Raw genomic sequence first — 13,947 nt, 5'->3', positions numbered from 1 at the left:
AACACCCCAGCAAGTCACCAATACTTTAGGCAGCATTTATACTTCAATCTCTCTGAAACGATTCTCTCGCTATCAGTCACTTTTCTATTTGGAGGGCATGGAGACTGAACTTTCCAAAGCAGGAGAGCTGAGTTTCCAAGGAGCCCCAAGAAGCAAGGGCACTAAACTAGGCCATAACCACCCTCTGGCAGCCTCTCAAACATGAGCCAAATGTAACTCTGTTGAGAGCTGCGGTTTACAGCAGGAGGCTGCTTTCATTTTAGCTCTATTTCACAATCCTGGAGCTGGGAACCTTCCTTTACGGGTATTTTCTCCAAAAATGGGTTGGATCCAACTGGATTAGGCACTCAGTTATGCTACTGTGCTCAGGCAGGGAAGCCTGTGTCCTCTAAGACGCCCACTGGCCGGCTTCTCTGAACGTCTCAGAGCAAGGCCTTCCAAAGCCGTCTGACTCCACCAAACAGACCTGAGTGCACGCTACACAGTAGATGGGGTAGCCTCCCCAGCAACGCTCTGGACAGCCTGACACAAAGACAGTACTCAGAGTCCAAAGAAGTGGGACACAGAAGCACTTTGTAACCTATAATGCAGTATAGGGACACTGCGATCATTACTACTAATCATCAGCTAGCAGTCATGCTCTCTGTCTAACCGCTCACCGCACGTCCAAGGGCAGGTGTGCGGGACCTCTAAAATGCAAACAGCAGCTGGGAACAACAAGGGCTTCCTCTCCAGTGCCAATGGTCAGTTTGCTCGGAGGGAGGGGGAACGGGGTCAGAGAGAAACATCTCCTGCCCCTCTGCTCGGGTTGCTATCTGGTCCCCAGTCACCGACGTGGGTTTGGAAGGATGGTGGGGCCCCAAACCCAGAACCGAGAGAAGGAGAGGGAGAAGGGACGATCACGCAAAAGCAAAGCCAGACGCAATTTAGAAACAAGTTGACGGCAGAGCTCCCCGAGTGACACCGTGCCCGGGCCCAACCCTCAGCCCCGGCCTCATCACGTCTATGCACAGAAAGCCCCAGGAGAAAGAAAGTAGTTTTGTTGCTTTGACTTGCCTGAAAAAAAAAAAAAGAAAGAAAGAAAGAAAAAAGAAAAAAATACACATACATGTGTGTATGTATTTAAATAGACATGCATCCAAAAATAAAAAGAGTCAGAAAGGGGAAGGCAAAACTGGTTCCACCCATCCCCTTCGGTCTGACACACAAACACCCTGGGGCCCTAAGAAGGAAGATTGCAGGTTCAGATTTTGCTAGGGACTTTCCCTCCGCAGGGCCCGCCGCTCTTCCTAGGGCCTGCTGGGAGGAAACGTAAGGCTGAAGCTCGAAGAAGACGACAACGTGGATGGCCCCTGGTGCCTGCAGAGTAATTCTTCAAAGTAAAGATGTCTTTGGGTTCTGCTCTGAGAGACTCAGAGGAGGAGCGCAGGGTCATCCCTGAGCAGAAATCACTACGAGGCCTGCCAAGCCCGACTCCTGAGACCAAATGCCTCAGAGCACCACTCAGATGAGCTTCTCCTGTTCCTCTTCCTGTTCGTAGTTTTTTTCCCCTTTATCCACTGGAAAAGTCATTTTTTTTTTCAACTCTCTAGAAATCGGCTAGTTCTTCCTCAATGAACAAATCCCTCCTTACAGAGGACTGCACTTCTCTCAGACACAAAACAATCTGGACACTTGAGGAGGTGGGCTGCACCTCTGAGCGTTCATGTTCTGATCTTAAATTTGGGTGTACTTCACCTTTTTCCTTTTTTCTTTTTCTTGCTTTATAAAGTCAGTCAGCTCTATTTTGAAACATTTACTTCACTGTCAGTGAATATTTTATCATTGTCATAATAGTCACGTCAACAAGAGTACCTCCTTCTGGAAGCCTCTGGCCACCTCTCTCCCTGGTCCTCTAGCTAAATACACACTTTCACCACACTGCTGATGAGTGGTTCCAAATAAACCGTTGGTTAACCATCTTGTATCTTCCCAAACCAAAGGAGTCACAGGAGGCTAGAGAGCCCAAGATGAGAAGCAGAGGTCATTCAGATAGCCAGCCCAGGTCTGCAGTCTGACACAGGACAACGCTGGGAGGATCGCTAGGCTACATGGGAAGCTAAGGGCTTTCCAGGAAGGTCACCTGAACCATTCTTATCAGATTGTGTCTTCCCCAAGCAAAATGCTCTCACAGAAGATAAATCATACCTTAAAAAACAACCACCTTCAACTAGAGTTATCGTTTCATAAAATATTTTACCCAAATAAGAAATGGGATCGGTCATCACACCAATTCCACCATGGACGCACAGTCTTCGTCATGATGGCGGACTTGGCAAGACTTCCATGTTGGAAAGCTCTTAGTATCTAGACATTCTAATGGAAAGGCTGAAACTAAGGCATGCACAGGACCAATAGCAAAGAAAAAAACAATGGGACCTGAAAAACTCACAAAGTCAGGTACTTCTTGGAAACCCAAGAGCTTCTAGAGAAGAAATCTGACCTACCACGACTGGTCCTCCCCATGCACATGTTGTCTGGGGTTACAACTTCTTGTTTGATGGCAAAGTAGTCAGTCTGCAAGGTATCTGTCTGCAGAGGGTCCCGGAGAATGACCGAGGGGTAGTCGTTCTCATACTTGAGGGAGAGGAGCTCCTCCGAGCTGATGGGATGGAGTGTCTGGTAGGACTCTGTGATGAAGCTAGGCTCTGAGAACTCCGAGGGAGGAACGCACTGAGCATGCTCGATACCATAACCTGGAAACAGAGAACATGTGCTGTTGGAGAGAGCGCCAATTTGTACCTACAACAGGCAGGTCTTCGCCATTCACAACAGCCCCACAAGACGAAAACAAGCTGACAACCTTACAGAACGAAAGGAACGTATTTTAAGTCAGAAGGGCCTGGGTGCTTCACCTTGCTCCACTACTTAACAAGATACTTCCTTGACAAGACACTTCCCTTTTCTGGCTTAATTCACACATCTCTAAAATAGGGATGATTGCAATCTCCCTCAGAGCGCTGTGAAGAAGCGCAAAGGAGAGTATATGTGTGAAGTGCCCACCAACACTTCTGGTACACAATTAGCCCTTGCTCTCTCAGTACTTAATATCATTGCTTTTATTAGAGTAAAAATCAAAATAAAATAAAAAGGTAAAATGAAAACAAACCTGCTCAAGACTCCCTTCAAAAGCAAGGCCATCGGATAAGAACAGCCCGCCCCTAATTCTCTTATTCTGGCCCCCTCTCCGTGAAGGTTAGGCATCACCTACCATAAGGGAGAAGGCTTTATTTTCTGTAACAGAATTTGAAGCCACATGGAACACTCTTGAGGAAGGATCAGAGGAAATGTTGTCATATCTACTAGTAAAAAGGGAAAGAACAAGGGCCACAACCAAGTCCCTAACCCCAACCTCTGATGGCCACCGTGGTACACAGGATCAAGTAAGATCAAAGTTCAGGGGTCAAGTTGTAGTCCCTCTGCATGATTTTCATGCTGAAGATATCGGGAGAGATCCTGGTGTGTAGGAGTTGGCAGGTTAATAAAAATACCAACATGTAAATAGGTTGAAGCCTCATGCCTCGTGGGAATAACAAAATTAATAACAAAGAGGCCACATTTAAGAAAATACCATTTTCCACAGAATTACCACAAAGGAGCCTGAGATCATCTGGGACAGGAATCCTTTCCTAGGTTCCCACGCTAGCAAGCAAAACGAGAGAAGAGTGGAAGATGAACTTACTAATGAAGTAATCCGAGGTATAGCGGGATTCTGGATAGGCAGGGTTGACTCCATTCACTTGATATGGTTTCACATCCTCTGTAACAGGACAGAGAACCAAGCAAAGAGGTCAACAGGCAAGTAGCGTTTGGCCTAAAAGGACCTTGGACACAAGGACTGCAATGATCTCAGTCCCTCTTCTAAGAAATCGGCATGTTCATTTACTGAGCGGGTGTCTGAGTCTACCCTGACTGGGGCCTTGTCTAGAGATGAGATCACAAAAGTATGGCTAAGTCTATTACTTCAGTAGCTGCAAAATGGGATTTAATATCTTGGAAGCAGCACCAGTGAGTAATCTCTAAGGCTTGGGAAGGCATCCCACCCTCATTCTGATGCATGCGTGCACCACTTTACCATCAGAGGTTTTGAGACGTCTTGGGAAGTTACCCGAATTGGTCCCCAACACTCGAACTGATTGGTTCCAAAATTTTTTTCAGAAATGCATTACAATCTTTAGGTAGGTAGATTTTAGAGCCCCCACTTCTAACAGATGTCTGGTTTTAGTGTTGTGTTTTTTTTTCCATCACCCCCAGATTTCAAGTGTAGGCCCAGAGAAGAACTGGACACTGGTAAGGTGACTATTTGGTGGCTATGGCAGGGCTCACGTGAAGACAGAGAACAGTTATCACTAACTACTGTTGGCAACCAGATGCCAACTCCCCTTGGCATGAGAATGGAATGTGGGTGCAGCTAACAAAGCACAGACAGGCTCTCCACTGAACTAAGGTGAGCTCAAGGATCCTCTCATTACCCTGGAATCCAATGGTGTGACCTCGACCATTGTATGGAGTGCTCTGATTCTATTTCACTGTAAGACTCAGACATACAGAGGGAGTGTTGGCTTGGGTTTTTCCTTGGATATCTGATAGCTTGTTGGGAGCAGAGGCTGCTGGGAAAACAAGTTTATACCTGCACAGAAAAACAGTTCCCAATTGAGATAAAATGATTAAACTTTGTTTTAGCAGCTTATCAGATTGAAACATCCCTGTACCTTTGGCCTTCCACCCCACCCCAAAGAGCTATGTTCTGGGCTGTGTTGCTCTAGTTTAATTACAGAACAAAAGCTGTAGCCTCCATACAAACCTCGAGCTGGGCTCTTCAGGGATCTCAAGAGAGACAGTTCCTACTGCCTCTCCCAGTAGCCAATGGGTGGGATGACAGGACTTTTGTCCTCCAACATTCTCAATGATTTCCCGACTGGCCTAAATTCCCTTAAACCTTTTCCTTTGCAGGAAGGTAGGCCACACCTGTCTTAGGGGCCCAGACGCTCCCACCCCTGCGAGTCCATATTGTTATACAAAGAACGCAGGGCAGGAAGTTAAATCGAAAAGACCAACTTTAAGGAAATGAGTGATCTTGAGGAAACCACCTAATCTGCCCTCATTTTATAGATGAGGACACCAACAGTACATGGTCCTCTTATCTGACGGGGCTGTTTTGAGAATCCAACAAGAAAATGCATCGGGGGGCGCCTGGGTGGCTCAGTTGGTTAAGCGACTGCCTTCGGCTCAGGTCATGATCCTGGAGTCCCAGGATCGAGTCCCGCATCGGGCTCCCTGCTCAGCGGGGAGTCTGCTTCTCCCTCTGACCCTACCCCTCTCAAGCTCTCTCTCTCTCTCATTCTCTCTCTCAAATAAATAAATAAAATCTTAAAAAAAAAAAAAGAAAGAAAGAAAGAAAATGCATCGGAAAGCACTCGGGAAACAAGGAGCTGCTCTACAGTTATTAGTCATAACTGTGATCACAGACACTCCAACACACCTGGTCGCTCCATGGAGATAAACAGAGGGGAAGAGCATATTAGTGGGATATATTTGGGTTACACAGTCCGGTAGAAGCCACTGTTGTGTTTATACGCCAACAGTTACATCAGATCTGTTATAAGCCTGCCCTATCTTTTCCCTCTATAAACAGGTCACTCATGTCAACCTATAGGAGTGGGTGTTTGTGCAGTTAATGCGGACACCCCGTCGGTGCTTCGGGAAGCCTGTGCCCTGCAGTCCTCAGCGGAGGCAGCCTCAGCAAGATTCACCTAGTTCTGGACTGTGTTTATTTATTTATTTTCCAGCAGACGCTGAAGAGAAGGAAGAAAGATAACACTTCTGGGCCCAGAGGAATCTAATTTGGGGCTCTCCTGAGCATTGCGGAGTGGAAAATATCCTTACACAAAGGAAGGTATTATATGGAACAAAAGTGCTAATCTGGAGCTTTGCTCCCTGCCCCCCGGCATCTGCGTCCAAGCTTGGAGCTGGTGACCACAGGGAAAGGGTGGGCCTGGGTCAGAGAGGGCAACGAGCTTCTAGGCTTACAGTCAGCTGGAGGCCACCGAGGACTGCTGGTAACTGCAATTTATTTTAAGAAGAAATTCAGAAAAATAAGTGCAAAAACACCCAGGTTTGCCGCCTGTTGCTGTTTCTATACTCAGCCAGGACTGTGGTACATGAGTCACTTGGTCCAAAAAGGTTGGAAGAGGCTGGGAGGGGAGGCCATGTCATTACAAGGTTGCAACACGGTGTCCTGATACAACCCCCACTTCTGCTGCAGATGAAAAAGGTAGCCCACATCGCAGCAATCCCCCCACCCCCCGGGAGTGGGCAGAGAAGCCAGTCTTAGCAATTAGCTCTGAGAAGCTAAGCTCTCTTGTGGAGGTGGACAGGTATCACACTGCCATGGATCAAGGGAATGTGTATTAAGATGGTCAGGGGCAAAAGACAAAAACAACAACCAAAAAAACAACAACAAAAACCAAAAACCAACGATCTGTCTTGGGAGCTGGTTGCTGACACTGCTCGAACAGCCCATGAGTCTAAGGTAAGGACTGGGATCAGAATTCTGCATCCCGAGAAGCTTCGGGAGTGCAATCTTGCGAAATATTAAAATCTGAACCTCCAATACATAAAAGAAACTGACATTTATTGAGCACCTGCTCCATGCCTGCCCGACGTGTCTCCGGAGATCGTATATACGCTGTGATCGGACACCCACACGTGATGGCATTGACGTCCTGCCCTGGGGTTTGCTCCCCCACCCACTGCTGCAACAACCCCACATGGCTTCCTCCTCGCTCTGTCCCCACCCTGTTACCTTTCTGCAGGATCTCGAGATGTTCCCACAAGATGTCCCCAACGAAGTCTGGGGCCAGTTCGAGAAAGCAGTCTTTCCCGAGTGCACAGAGGGCCGCTCCATTCATACAGAACTTCTGGAAGTCCACACCTTTCAGGCTGAACTCATTCACAGCCCACATCACCCAGTCCCGAACATGGGTTTCTGTCCACTGCCGGGGGTCTGAGGAGAAAGATCAAAGGAAGATCTAGCAGGTCAGGCTTTCCCTCGTGCCCAAGCGAGGACATTGAAGGATCTGAACTCACCTGAGGATGTTCTCTGATTTACAGGTTTAGGAAGCACCAGCCTGTAAAGGCATGTCTCGGGGCACTTTCTGTAACACTCCCCCTCACACTCAACATCCCTATCCAAGCTAGGAGATCACTACCATCAGCCACAAAGTAACACAGGAATAGTCTCCACCCTCTATTCAGACACAGACTCATAAATCTCTTCTCTCACTGCCTTACTTTCATGAGACTTTTTTTTTTTTTTTTTAAGCCCAGGACCAAGGAACAGAATGACATCTTTCATAACAATAAGAACAAAGTCACGTGCATTCGGAGATTGCACTCACCTATCCCTGCTCTTCCCTGTCGTGACTGACCTGAGGCATTAGAATTAATCATTTTTATCTTCGCTAACTATGGCTAGTCATAATCATAGCAACTAGTAACAGTAAGCCATTCAAATGGTCCTTAGTCATAACAGCATTATCAGGCGCCTGATTTCATTATACCAGACGCTGTGCAAGTGTGGAGTAGCGTCTGAGAACAGACAAGACATGCTCTTCCCGCGTGGCTGAGTTTGAACACGACCACACCAGCGTGGTGCCCTCGGAGCTCAGAGGACGGCAGGCAGGCTGTGCTGTTCACATCGCACCTGCTGTCCAGGTCCCCCCCGCACCCCGACTCTGCCCCCTTCGACCTAGAAGATGACTTTATGAGATGCTACAAAACCCAGGGGTCAGAATTCACTTGATTCTGCTTTGTGATCCTAAGAGGATGTTGGGCATTGCTGTCAGACGAGTTTTGTGGGGAAGTAGTATATACATGAGAAAAGGTTTGGAGGTGCAGTCACAGACTCTAAGATGTGGGTGTGACTGGGCTGGAAGCAGCAAACAGCGATACTCTTACTCGAGAGAAAAGTGTTCTTTCTGCTCTCAATTGTTCAGGAAACGTTGCTTGCTGGAGGCTTGAGTGTTCTCCAGTCATTTGTCCTTTTTGACAACTCCCGTCCCCTTACATTCCTGAATAAACCCTTTCAGATGACAACACCCAAGCATAAACACATTTCACCAAAGCACATGGTAAAGAAAAGAGCAATCAGTTAAATTCCAAGGAATGTAGCTCACTGAGTTCATCCAGTGATGGCCCAGAATGACTCTCATACTGTTTTCCAAGCTTGACTGTGCTTTGGAATTACCAGGAATTGCAACTTCATGGGCCTGGGACATGGCCTGGGCTGTGGAATTTTTTGAAGTTCCTGAATCTCGTGTGCAAACAAGTTTGGGAACCACTGTCCTACGACCAAGATAGCTGTGTCAAAAGCTGAGAGATGGGGAAGGCTTGGCATGGGTCTACGATTGTTCTAGCAGACGTCTGCAACCATCTGCAGGGGCTGACCGAAGTGTGGTTAGTCATAATGTCTGTAGAGATCTACAGCTGAGAAAACTAACCTCACCCAAAAGTCTGATTCCATCCCTCTCTTTTCCCATCAACAAAACACACCTTTTGGAATTCCCAGTCGTTGCTGTTCTTTAGAGAAACCACTGAAAGTAGCTTTCAGTGCTTGAGACATCATTTCTTTGCTGCTTGGAGTTAATAGAGGGACATCAGCACATTCCATATCTGTAAGGAAAAAAAAATATCATATGAATAATAAAAAATAGCACAGGTGATGAAGACTAGACACTACAGTCATCATTAAGCAATAGATACAAATATCAAATCATTATGTTGTACACCTAAAACTAACATATGCCAATTGCATCTCAATTTAAAAAAAAAACTAATAGGTAGTTAACCACCCATAAAAGATAATAGGGCATGAATGGCCTGAAGAAGGCAAGCTGAGAAATAACTGTACTAACATCCTCACCAGGGCAGGTAAAATTTGGGGGGCTTTCCACAGTGTGCTAGGCCCCTTAAAAAAAAGAAAAACCTGACTGTTGCTTAGAATGTTTTGCATCCTTGACAAAAAAAAAAAAATACTTATTCTTTCTGTATAGCTTTACTAATTCACTCATAGTCCCTACTCATCCTTCACATTCACTGAGAGTATTAATGTTGCTACCTACTTCCATGAAAAGGAAATGACAATATTTATTCATTCAACACATCGTTACTGAGCACTTGCTATGTGCAAGGAATTAGAGAGGCAAGCAGTGAAGAAGACAGAAATGATCTCTGCCCTCATGGAGCTGGAGATAAGATGCTGGCAGAGGATTTAGGTATTACAGAACTAGTTACACAATTGAACATTCAAATACATCAATACGGGCTTCATGAGAAGCATAAGATGAGATGTTAACATAGAACAAGAATTCCCGAAAGTCCAGAGGAATCAGAAAAGGCCTCCCTTAGGAGAACAGAGGTGCTTGACCTGAGATCTAAAGCATGCACACGAGTTTAAAAAAGAAAAAACACACTAGACCAGAGTTCTCCCAAGTGCGGTCCCCAGACCAGCTGTATCATCATCACCTGGAAATTGTTAGAAATGCAAATTCTCAAAATTCTCGGCTCCACTCCGAACCTCCTGAATCAGAACCTCTGGGAAGGGGTGGGGGGAGCCCAGAAATCTGTGCTTTTAACTCACAATCCAGGTCTCCTGATGACCACCCAAGTTAGAGGACCATGGTCCTAGACAAGGGGAGGAGCAGAGATGAAGTTTATGAAATGGGGGGAGGAGGGGAAACCTGGCCAATTTTAGTATCAAAAATATCAATGCAGCTGAAGCAGAGGAACCAGGAGGACAGTTGATTGAGAGGAGGTGGAAAGAGAGGCATGGAATCTATTAAGGCACCGTAGTGGACATGAAGTGGTACCACACTGTAGTTTTGATTTGCATTTCCCTAATGACAAATGATGTTTAGCATCTTTCCATGTGCTTATTGGCCATTTTTGTATCTCCTTTGCAGAAATGTCTATTCAAGGATTATGCTCATTTTTAATAAAGTTGTTGGGTTTTTGTTGTTGAGTTTTAGGCGTTCTCGATATACCTGAAAGAGCTGAAGCAGAGTCCTCAAGATAGATTTGTATACTTCTGTTCACAGCAGCATTGTTCACAACAGCTAAAATGCGGAGGCAGCCCAAATGTCCATCAACAGATGAATGGGTAAGCAAAATGTTGTATATATACATACAATGCGATATTATTCAACCTTAAAGAAGAAGGGCGTTCTGACATGAACTATGACATGGATGAACCTTCACATTATGCTAGGTGAGATAAGCCAATCACAAAAAGACACGTTATATGAGGTACTTAGAATAATCAAATTCATCGAGACAGAAAGTGGAATGGTAGCTGCCAGAGCCCGGAGGGAGAAAGGGAATGGGGAGTTGTTATTTAATGGGAAGAAAGGTTTAGTTTTGCAAGACGGAAAGAGTTCTGGAGTTGGATGGTGGTGATGATTGTACAACACCATGAATGTACGTAACACCACCAACCTATATGCTTAAAAATGGTTCAGGTGGTGAATTTTATGTGTATTTTACCACAATATAAAAATGGATAAAAAAGAGAGAGAGAGAAGATCACCTTAGCTACTCTGTAAAGAATGACTGAGGAGGTACCTATGAATAGATGTGGAAGACTTGGTAAAAAATCGTTGCGGTGAAAGATGATGGTGGCTTTCACTAGGGAGATGGTGATACAGGTCATGTAAGTGGAGGAAGTTGAAGCGTGTACGGGAGGTAGTGGCTCTAAAACCTGATTTCTGTAGGTGGCGAGGAAGAGTGAGGGATCAAAATCTACATGTTCACGAACGTGTCATCCTTTGCGACATCCATCTGTATTTTTATCTCTGTGCCCAATCCCTCTTGTACTCGCAGACCATGTTCAAAGCAAAGATACATAAATGTGGCTCTGGTTAAAAATCCCCAGCATTCACCTCAGGCACAAGTTCCCATAAAAAGCTAATAGGCAAAGAAATGGCCTGAGAATTCCGATGAGCCATCGCATGATCTTCAGGCAGTGATCACACTTTGCTGTAGTAATTTCCAGAAGCCCTCTTCCTCACCTTGGATCTTGAGGGTATCATACGAAACTGACTTATACAATGGCTGGGTTCCAGGCATGGCTACTAGAGAAGTTCCTCAACTAGCCATCCCTATGCCCTGACCAGTTAAAAAAAAAAAATTTCTTGGACATAAATATGTGTTACTGGCTGAATGAAATGGAAACATAGAAGGGAAAAGATGACAATTGGTGATCTCTGAAAACAGGGGCAAATAGATTGTCTCTGAACGTCAAAATGAATGGAAACTACATTGCAAGAAAGCACTTTCTCTCTGGTGTGCTTTGAGTGATGCCCTCAGGAAACGGCTTGGAGTCCAGCTCTGGCCTAAAAGCACAGAAAGGTTCACGGCAGCTGCTCCCCAGGCCCTGCCACCGAGGGTGAATCTGAAGTTCTAGGGAGTGGAGACTCTGGGCAGCCCTGGGCCATGCCCAAAAAAATCTAGTAATCTAGTGGAAAAATCAACATGCCTCCAGGAAGGTTGACAAAATGATGGAAAATCCCAGATTGTTAAGAGGGAAAAACGGGGGGAGGGGATAAAATGTTGATTACATAACATCCAGCCCTTCAAACAATGGAGTAATCATCAAATGAGTCACCAAGAAAGACATCAATGCTGCCCCTTTGTGAGCAGCCAAGTGCCAGGTCCAGAAATGTCTCCACTTAGAGTAGAAGCCAGTGTTACCTCAGAGAAAGGGACTTTTTATTTCACCCAAGAGCACTCCTTTTGCAAGGGATAACGGCAGCATCCCCCACCTCCTAGCACAGGGCAGAACACAGGAGTCAATCAACAAATGTATAGTGAATTCACTGTTTTCCAAATTTGAAGCAACTTCCCTTCCCCTTCACTCCCGTCCAACACAAATTCATGAACTTGAACTGTGTGGGTTTTGTTTTGTGTGTTTGTTCCCGCCATTGATTTATGATTCGATGAAAAGAACTTTACTGATGGTGGAAATTGGCCAGGCCAACACATGTGGAAAATACAGGCCAGGCCAAAGGCACAAGCAGTGGTTGTGCTAGAAGCTGGAACTGAAGGATGAGATTGGCTAGGAGGCCCCAGGCATCTTCTACACAGAAGATGCTAAGGTGATGTGAAGGCCAAGGATGACGGCAGAAAGCCTGAGAAAGAGGTTTCCTGGAGTCGGCTTCCTATAACTCCACACACTCTGGCAAGTATGGTCTGGACAGGACTGCGGGGCTGACAGCGCTCCATGCAGGTTCCGGTTAGGGAACCGGCCTTTCCAGGCTCTCACTCACTCTCTCCAAGAGAAGCAGCTGGAATGACTTTTGCCTGTCTACCTCAGTGCCATCTCCGAAAGCCTGGTCCACATGCTATCAGCTGCAGCTGCAGAGAGCCCATCAGCTCTGCCCCTGGCTGCTGGATCTCTTGGAAAAGTGCTCACAGCCCAGCTCGGCTGGCGAAGGCGAACCCCGCACACTTGGGACACCTGCATTTGGAGACGATGAGCTCAGAAGGCGTGTCATTGCCCTTGGACCCAAAGGATTCAGACAGGAAAAGTCAGAGCTTTTCTCCCTTATTAAACAGTGTGGAACACTGGTTTTAAAAAATGCAAACCCCCCTCCTTAAGTGAGTGAACAATTAGCCAGGATTGTCTTTATCAGTAGTAGCCTGGGCATTGCATTTAAATGATGATGGATAATCACATTTGAAAGCAGACATTAATCTAAAAGATTAAACCCCCTTCATAGAAAATATGAACACAAAAATTCCCCCTATGGTGTGGTCGCAGCAGTTCTGTTAATTACACTGATCAACAACAATAATGAAATCATTACACAGGTGGAGAATCCGACCTAGTTTAGCCCAAGAAGGCATCTCTGTTATTCCTGCCATGTTTTATCTCATGGTCTGTTATAATATTTTTGCATCAGGTACCAAATATTTCTAATTTTAGGGACGGCATCTAGAAATTAATCAATGCGCCCCCCACCCCCGGAAATTCACTAACTGTATTTCATGGACAAGTACTAAAATTGTCTTTGTGTTAATATTTGTAATTGCAGTATCTTAAATTCAAATAACACATTTGTCTCAAAATGCTGAGAACCTGACCCAAAGATACATTATGCCAATACAGCAGAGACTCTAAACACAATGCATGAGAAACTGAAAACATTTACGAGCATATTGGATTTCCTACCCAGTGATTATCCCTCAGGACCCTAAATGTGAGTTAATATTTATAAGAATCACCCCAAGTTTCACAGAAAAGAGTTGTACAGAAGCTCGTGAATGAATAACAGTCCCAAACTCTTGTCTTACCAAGACTACACAGTATCGAGGCGGAAACGAACTGGGAGCACTCCCTGAATTAACAGGGGCATAACGAACCAGGGCCATTCTGAATGCATGGAAACATCTGCTCATTTTGCATTGTGGCCTGACCCTGAACAAAAGTTTATACACACCCCATGGATGTTTTAAGTCAAATGCAGAACTGTGGTTTCAATTCACTTATATGTAACTCAAGGTCAAGGGCTGTTCAATGTCCGAGAACCCATCCAGAACGTTTTCATGTGACTTTTCATGCCATTCTGTTCAATTGTTTGGAACCGAATGACTCATATCAACCATGTTACATAGAATCTATGCCTGAAGTGATGTGTGTTCCGGGAGAAGTCAGGACAGTGCCTTACTGACCTAAGATGTTTGTCCCCTCACCTTTCTCAAATAAACTACAAAATAAAGTGGAGTGTCTGGGATCTGAGAGTTAGGTGATGAGAAACAAAGCTAAGAACTAGAAATGCCAGGTGCATTATTCCAGTCTTGCACAACCATCCAACTGGCCAAACCCTAGCAGGTTACCATGATGATACTATC

At 45.5% G+C, this 13,947-nt stretch overlaps 1 protein-coding gene across 5 annotated transcripts in view; it reads right to left on the bottom strand.

Moving 5' to 3' along the window:
• Positions 1 to 13,947, bottom strand: part of ETS1 (ETS proto-oncogene 1, transcription factor) — a 102,201-nt gene that overhangs the window by 24,858 nt on the left and 63,396 nt on the right. For all 5 annotated transcript variants that reach the window (XM_081799099.1, XM_081799100.1, XM_031035847.2 and 2 more), the window contains 4 exons: positions 8,593 to 8,712; positions 6,845 to 7,045; positions 3,722 to 3,799; positions 2,487 to 2,735 (listed from right to left, as the gene is read on the bottom strand). In XM_081799099.1, the coding sequence (XP_081655225.1) occupies positions 2,487 to 2,735; positions 3,722 to 3,799; positions 6,845 to 7,045; positions 8,593 to 8,712 (648 nt within the window). The remainder of the gene's footprint in view (positions 1 to 2,486; positions 2,736 to 3,721; positions 3,800 to 6,844; positions 7,046 to 8,592; positions 8,713 to 13,947) is intronic.

This window comes from Leptonychotes weddellii, chromosome 11 (genome assembly GCF_054177405.1).
Source record: "Leptonychotes weddellii isolate Sample4059 chromosome 11, ASM5417740v2, whole genome shotgun sequence".
Classification (NCBI taxonomy): Eukaryota; Metazoa; Chordata; class Mammalia; order Carnivora; family Phocidae; genus Leptonychotes; species Leptonychotes weddellii.
The sequence above is the reverse complement of the archived record's forward strand: the minus strand, read 5'-3'. Positions and strand labels throughout refer to the sequence as shown.